Source organism: Gavialis gangeticus, unplaced genomic scaffold (genome assembly GCF_001723915.1).
Source record: "Gavialis gangeticus isolate Ggan-Ray unplaced genomic scaffold, GavGan_comp1, whole genome shotgun sequence".
In the NCBI taxonomy this organism is placed as follows: domain Eukaryota; kingdom Metazoa; phylum Chordata; order Crocodylia; family Gavialidae; genus Gavialis; species Gavialis gangeticus.
In genome coordinates, this window is record NW_017729016.1 from 3,828,850 (window position 1) to 3,836,945 (window position 8,096).

Here is an 8,096-nt window from a genome sequence, read left to right on the forward strand (position 1 = left end):
TCAGCGGGCTGTTTATTTGGTAGCATAATAATTTGCAGATTACAGGAGCCAAGGGTTTGATTGCTGGATTGTGTAACGAAGCTGAGTGTACACGCAAGCAAGGGCCGGTCCCAAACAGCAAGCGAGGGGATCCAGGACTCGATTTAAAACCTACAAAAAGGGGGTGGGAGGTGGGAAAGGCTACAGTCAAAATGCTGTCCCCTGCCCAAAGCCTGACTTAATGGGTTTTGCCACTCATGTTTTAAAGGATGATCCGGGTTTTGCTTAGGATGCACAGTTGCTCTGGAGTCGCACTGACTAGTGGAGGGGAGCCGTGACCTTATGGCTGGAGCAGAGGATTAGGACATTGGAGCGGAGGATACCTGTTGTAGCATCTGAGTGACCTCAGCGAGCACAATCCAGCTCTAACGTGGGGATGGGAACGGTTCTCTGCTTCATCCAAGCAGCGCCTGACTTAGCTTATGAGTGTTGTGGGCCAGGCAGATAAAACCAAGCATTACCACGATGCAGAGAGGCTTGGCTACTAGCCGGCCCAAACTTTGTGCCTCTGCCTCTAGGGTTGATAGCCTTCTGCTCTCAGTTGGCCAACACAATGCAAGGAGTGCCACGGTCAGCCCTGGGATGGAGCTGGGTGAGTGTATGTGGAAGATTTGGTGGTGGCACCGAAGCAGGGGGTTTGCTGAGCTCTTGCTGCACACCTACATCCCTATTGGCATGTATAATCCTCAGCCAAACCAGGCTATAATAGTACACTTGTGTGTACAGATAATACATTGATTGCCTAATAGTAGTACCTATGCCTAATGCATTGCAAATAAGAAGGTTGCAAGAACCTGGAAATGGAAACTAGGAAGTTGGTCCGACCTGTGCCCTCTGGGAAGAAGAGCGTCTTTTGGGGTGTTTACAAACCTCAAGGCTTGCAAGGCGCAGCGTATATAATCTGTGCGTGCCGTCGTGGCTATTTGGACAGTCCCAGCAGCGTTTATGAATTCTCTTTAATTTGGTGAAATTGCTGCCTCGAATGAGTCAGCCGTGAGCAGACAAGGCCGCTATCGTGCCACCCACCCACAAATCAAACACGTGGTTCGCCTTAACACCTGTTCCTGTAGGTATGCTAAGGAGGATGCCTGAGCTGGAAGAAAACCAGTTTGACAGTATTTATCTTCAGGAAGGAGGAAAGTAAAGGGTGGAAAATCCCCGAAGAAGAGAACAAAGGGAGAGAAGGGGGCAGAGCAGGGGTTTAAAAAGAGGAACAAGAGGGTGGGGGTGGGAGCAGGAGTGGAGGGACTTTTCCTGACATCAGGACCAGCCCAGGTCAGAAGAAGGAAGGGAAAACAGAGTCCATGTTCCCGAGGAGAGGCTGCCAGGAGAGGGAACGCACGGTATTGAGAGGACGCTTTTTAAAGAGCACTGTGGAGGGGTGCAGATGCTGAGGCAGGGACTGGCCTGCAGGCAGTTTGGACTGGCGTCCTTGTGCTGTTTAAAGTAAAGAATCATTGTCTTAGAAACCCTGTGCAAAGGCAGAGTCTGCCTGCTTCATCTAACGCGTGCCCTTGGCTAGGTAGCTGAGCTGCACTGTAAGGCAGGCATGCTGGGAAATCACTCATCAGAGACCTGGATGATTGGGCTGGGGTGTCTGGGTGCTCAAACAAGGATGCTCACCAGGGGTATGTAGCCCAGACACCTAGAGCAAAGAGGCCGCTGCTGGACTCTGCGCAAATTCACGAAACCTAAAGCACGTGGGACTGATCAGAGTTGTGATCTGAACACAGGAGCCTGACGAGCGTCCAAAAGAGGGACCAGGTCTCTGCCGGGATCTGGGGATAATGATGCTAAGAGCTCCAACATTGGCCTTGATGGTTACGGGGGAGAAGGGTAAGAGTGGGTGAGGTTTAGGAGGCACTGTAAGGGCTTGTTTGTATGAGATGAGTTTTTAATTAATTTAGAAATATTGCTAATGTGATTTAGGTACAGAAGTGGTGTCAGGAATAGCAACATTATGCGTGTCAAACCCCCCCAAACTCTGGATTTTTAGAGGATCCCTTTTCTGTCCCACACTATAGAATTCATAGACCTGCAGTTCATGCCAACTTCTCATACAGTCTTTGCTGCTTTTAAACTTAAATACCCTGTACATACTTTGCCTATGTAGCATATACTTTTCTTCAATTCTTGCAGTGTATATTTTTCTTAATTTACGCTTTCCTTGTTTATCTTCAGTGCAGCGCTGGGGTCTAATTTAGATTTTTTTAAAAAAAATTGATTAGCAGTTATGGGTTGGGGCAGCAATTTGTGCAGCATTTAGAGGTAAATTTGATTAGCACTTTTTAAAAACTGCAGCAAATTGCAGTGCTAATCAAGCCATGTAGGTTTTATTTATTTTTTTGAAAAATCATAGTGTTTTTTTTTCTTTTTCCCTGTAACCATAAAGGAAAATTTTTTTTATATGGTGACTGATGTTAGGAAGCATTATACTTCTGCTGGTTTCATCTACCATTTTTTTTTTTTTTAAATTTCTCACTTGCTCAACAGAAAAATGCCAGCCAAAGGAATACTTGACGGGCCTAAAATTTAAGCTGTTTAGTTTATTGTCTTCTTTTATTGTATACAATTTATTGTGCAAAATGTAGTTTCTTGCATTAACCTACTGGACCGGCCACATTTGCTAGAGCCACACAATTTCTGACATCTGTCCCAACGTCTGTATATGCCTGTTTTGTAGAGGTGATGCTGTAATTGATCACTCAGCATTGCTGTTTGCAGCAGCACAGCTCTGTTTAGTCTGGATTATTGCCAGGGAAGGTAGAAAAATGAGGAAGGTCTCATTGTATAAAACTTCAGATGCTTGAGTGATCGCACAAGGTTTGAAGTAGGGGTTAGTCAGCTGCTGGGAGTGAAGTTCCCGGAGCCTAATTAGGAAATATCGGTCATACTCATTTCTCTGAGAGTGCAAATTATTGCATTTACCAACTGCAGTCACTGGAGGAGATTCCTAAAATATGAGATAATCCCTAGGAACTGACCAACTTCTCTACAGTACGTCCAATTCTAGGTCTAGGATGTGTAATTAAATTGCGTACATACTGTTAAAAAAAGCATCCGGCTGTTCTTAGATGGTCCAGTGCATGGGTGTAGAGACTATAAATGGGAGGGCTGTAGTGACATGTAAAAAGTAGCAATTTAGAAGACAAGGAAAATATGTAGAGAATCTAAAGACTTAATACCAGGAGGCGAGAAGCATGATCTAAGTAACATCTCATTGCTTGAACTGGCTGCATTTTGTGAGACTTAACCATCAGACTGCCTCATAAGTTTGTGGTCCTTTTAAAAATCACAGAATCATAGAAAATTTGGGTTGGCAGGGAGCTCAGGAGGTCACATCTAGTCCAACCCCCTGCTCAAAGTAGGACTAGCCCCAACTACATCATCCCAGCCAGGGCTTTGTCTGCCCAGGTCTTAAACACCTCCAAGGATGGAAAGTCCACCACCCCTCCGGGTCACCTGTGCCAGTGCTTCACCACCTGCCTCGCAAGAGAGTTTTCCCTAATATTTAACTTAAACTTCCCTTGCTTTAACTTGAGAACATTGCTCCTAATGCACAGTATCATCTAGGATACTGTTTATTATCTTATGAGCTGTTGCTTTAACATATCAGGATATGAAGTACACTCAGCAAAATAAAAATCCTAATATTTGGCATGTGTGTAGATGCTGTCCACAACTTGTTGCGTGTCTTCTTCCAAAGCTGGTCTGTAAAACTGCAAATATAGACTCTGTCAGTTGGCTGGTGGTTAATTGTTGACCTATGTTTTAGAATATTGATTTTGCAAATGACAGTTGGCCCTATTAATAGTGATAAGGGGATAGTAGATCGTTATAATAATTAGTAATGTTAGCGTGATATATAATATTAGCATGATTATATATAAGATAATATTGTATGATATATCATATCAGCATGATTATATATGATATAATATTGCATAATAGACAATATTGGCATGATTATATAGAATATAATATTGGCATGATATACAATATTAGCATGATATAGAATAATAAACAGGTATATAGAAATATGATTATAGCAACATTATTATAACAATATTACTGCATTGTGCAGTACTTTGAATTGGGCTTCAGATCCCATTTCCAAGGCATGGGGAGAAGCTGGATGCTTCTTGCTCTCGAGTTAGCCGTGTAACCAACCTATCCTTGTTCTTTTTGGCCGGTGCAATGCTAGCTCCCTCTCTTGCTCGTCTGAAACGCCGAGAGCAGCATGGAAACATTAACGAGTTGGTTTTGCTTCACCACTGCAAGGCAGTTCCCTCGTGTGTTGCAAGAGAAATCGTGACTTCGGTGGGATTAGGACTGCCTGTGGGGGGTATGAGCTGCAGTTCCTATGGAAAGTTGGAGCTATTGTAGCTCCAGATGTCGTTGCATCCTCTTCATTAGCTGAGACCGAGCAAGGAGATGCATGCATACAAGACCTTCTTTGCAGTAGGCACCTAAAAGCCCTCTTTGGACTCTCTTCCTCTGCCCAGAGCCCAGAGGTTTTATAGAGGAGCTCGTAACATCTAAACTATTCGGACCTGTTGTGGTCTCCCCTAGTTCTTTGCAACAGAAGAAATGCTCTGGGTTGTTTGTTTTTTTTCTATAGTCAAAAAAGGGGTCAAAAGCTAAAAGCTGGGATTTTCCCAGGGGTGCCATGAGTCTAGAGAGGTTGAGAGCATCTAGTCCAGGTCCTTTGCACTGCCCAGACAGAATAAAGGAGCTGGAGGCTAGCTGCATTGGGCCAGGTGAAATTCCCTTGGCATGGGGAGCTCGTGTACAGTGTGGGACTAGTGGAGGTGGCCCCTGCGTCACACACTGCCCTTGGTAGCTTGGTGGATGGTCTGCTGAAGGGCCCAGGTAGCCCTGGTGTCAGAGTGGCTCCTGAGTTGGTTTGACTGGTGTTGGACTCAGCACGGACAGACCCTCCCAACCCGTCCTTGGGAACCAGCAGGTCCCGTCCATGCTTTCCTGCAGAGAGGAGCACAACTTGTCCCGTTATGACTTTGGTATGGGTCTTCTGTTGATGCTCTTCTCAATGCACTCATTATTGTAAGCAGGACTTGGCTCCTTTCTGAAATCTGAACATTGCGCTGCGTTTCCGCAGGGCGCAGAAGATTTAGCACTTTTGGGCTGGGCAGGAACAGTTCACATGGCTGTTAGTATCGGAGATTGCTCTGAACCAATCATCGGTATCCAGAGGTGCCCCAAAGTTGCCGGCATTGAGCTGAGAAACACTTTTGCTCCAGCTGTCTCCGCTTGTGTTCTGAAGTCGGGGTGTTTCATGGATGAGGCTGCCTCCTGACTCCTTTTTTTAGCTATGCCGATGCCTGCCTTGCTCAATTCTGTTCACCCATTGCTAAAACAGGGATGCTGCATGTTGCACATGTGTGTGTAGGTCTGTTTGGGTCCAGTTTTAAGGCTCTGATGTTTTGTATAATACCTACATCAAGACCCACAGACGAGAGACGCTCCATAAATGCCAAATAATATCATAATTCCTCCCTGTGGCTGAGCGTATTGTTTCAGCATTGGATTTGGCCAGCTCTGCACTCGACAATTTCCTTAGTAATTTGTTGCTATTGCTCTGGCGTTTGCCAGCAACCAGTGAAATATCCATCAGAAAAATTCTTGGAGAAAATAGCATTTTTCCTCCAAGCCAGCTTAGTGCACAGTTTCCGTGTGCTCAGGGAGATCTTTATTGGATTCCCATGCCTTATGTGTTAAATTTAATAGACACGGCTGCGCTCCTTTTTGCTGGAGAGAAGGAAACCCTAATGAATTCCTTCCCCATGCATGCATACGCCTTCTGCCATGCTGGGCTTGAAAGATGTCTTTCGGTGATGAGGCTTTTAATGCTGGTTTCCTTCTGGTTTTCCTCCTAGTTGTCGCTTTTTTGGTGGCGTTGCATCAGAACAAGCAGCTGATCGGGGAGAAAGGGCTGCTGCCATGCAAGCTGTACCTGCGCAACGTCAAAAGGTACTTCAAAGGGAAGATTAACCTGGACACTGTGAGCTATGCCCCGACAATCCTCTGGTTCTTGGACTGGTCAGACATGGACAGCAACTTAGACTGCCTCGCCAGCCTCGGCATTGGGATTTCAGCCTTCGTGTTGGTCACGGGATGTGCCAACATGATCCTCATGGCTGTTCTCTGGCTTCTGTACCTCTCGCTGGTCAACGTGGGACAGATCTGGTAGGTGGAAATGGTTTCTCTTGTCTGCTTTCATTTGTTGTTTCTTACTGTTCATTGTCCAGGTCAGCTTTTTGTTCCCAAGAGACGCAGTAAGTAATTACGCAGGGATACGCCCCAGCAGTTGCAGTGAAGTTTGGCTCAGACATTGTGAGTTCTCAGTAAGTTTGTGTAACGCTGTTCACTTTAAGAGGTTCCTATTTCTAACGCTGCAAGCTAGAACAAAATTGGGCGGTCGCATAAATTGAGCTTCATGTTATTACTCTTGGTGGGATATTTTCTTCCTACACAAGAGCTAAGGAACTCCTGTTAACTTCAAGTTTTTCTTTTGAGCAAGATCTTCTTGCCTTGCAAGTTGGCCACACTGAACCACGTCTCATGGACTGATCACAGCATGTGCGCTTTGTGCCTAATGAAAACAGTCTCATTTTCCTAAAACATAATGGATATAAGAAGAAGGCGACAAGTTTCGTTTGCCCGTGCTTTTCAGTAGTATCTCTGATGGGAGGCTTCACTGCCAAATTTAGTGATGCTTCTGTCCTTACCAGGGATGCTGGTTTTCTTTGATTAAAAAAAATCCCCAATTTTCGGATTTAAAAAAGTCACACAAAAATTGACAAGACCCAGCTAAACAAAGCCTTGGCTGGGATGATGCATTTGGGGCTGGTCCTGCTTTGAGCAGGGGATTGGACTGGATGTGACCTCCTGAGCTCCCTTCCAACTCTAACTTTCTATGATTTCCTAACTGCCCTGTCCTTCACTATGCCGTTAGCTTTGGGCTAGGGAACCAGACATGAACTGCCGCAGTATCACAGGAGAGCTGGATTTTGCTTCTTTAGGGAGGAACAGCCGGTGCTGAGAAGCTTTTGGCCTAGTTTATATGCTCTGTCTGCATCTGTGTTCAGGGTTGGTGTGGGTCTGCCTACGTCATGGCCTATGTGGGGAGGAGCATTGGAAAGCTTAATTCATGACGGCCTGCATGGGTGCATCTACACATTCATATATGTGCTTTTCCTAATGTGCATTAAATGCAGTACCTCTTTTGCGAGGTACTAAATAAATGTGCATTAGGCTGCTCTGCTGCACAGTAGTGAAAGCACATGCTTTTTTAATGATGCTTTAATGTGCATTGTTTTTCCTGCTCATTAGCATATTAGCACAGTTTTTTACGTGACGCTTTAATGCACAGTAAAATAAGCTACTGCCTGTTAAACCGCATGTGCAGATGTGGCCCATGTGAGCAGGGGGGCGGGCAGCCTCTTAATGCTGTTTCACTATGGAAGGTAAGAAGAAACGCATTTAGTTTTATTCTTCCCAGTCGCGTTTGCTCCTCACACCCTCTGCTCCCAACCGCTGACACCAGTAATAAGTAAGTTAGAAGCAGCGGTGCGACCTTGTCCCGGCAGGTGGGAAATGTGTGACATTCTTGCAGAGTTGCTGAATTCCTGCCAAGAAGCAACCCTGCTCCAGTCTGCCATGTGCACTGCTGCTGGGTTTTTTTCTTCTGAGTCTTTTGGGGGCAGGGGGAGAGGGAAGGGAGTGGGGCAGCTTGGTATGGAACCACAGCCAGTGTCCCGTAGACCATATCCAAATGTCGCCTCCCAACTGGGTGCAGCGGCCAGATAGCTCTGGGGCCAGGCACCGGGTCTCTGTGCAACCCCGAAGACAATGAGCAGCCTCACCAGCCTGCAGACCAAGCTTGCCGTTGTCCTTCTCTGGGTGCTGTGGTTTGAAGGCACTAGCCTCTTGATGGTTGAGCTAGGATTTCTTTCCCTCAGTTCCCTCCAGAGCATGCAAGCTCTGCTATCAAACGCAGGTAATTTATGGCATACGGCAGCATTACCAAGCCTGTG

The 8,096-nt window shown here is 45.8% G+C and overlaps 1 protein-coding gene across 1 annotated transcript in view; it reads left to right on the forward strand.

Annotated features, from left to right (window-relative positions):
* LMF1 (lipase maturation factor 1) overlaps positions 1-8,096 on the forward strand; it is a gene marked incomplete at its 5' end in the record, with an annotated part of 349,511 nt that overhangs the window by 17,490 nt on the left and 323,925 nt on the right. The window contains one exon of the mRNA XM_019512578.1: positions 5,937-6,246. Within this exon, the coding sequence (XP_019368123.1) occupies positions 5,937-6,246 (310 nt within the window). The remainder of the gene's footprint in view (positions 1-5,936; positions 6,247-8,096) is intronic.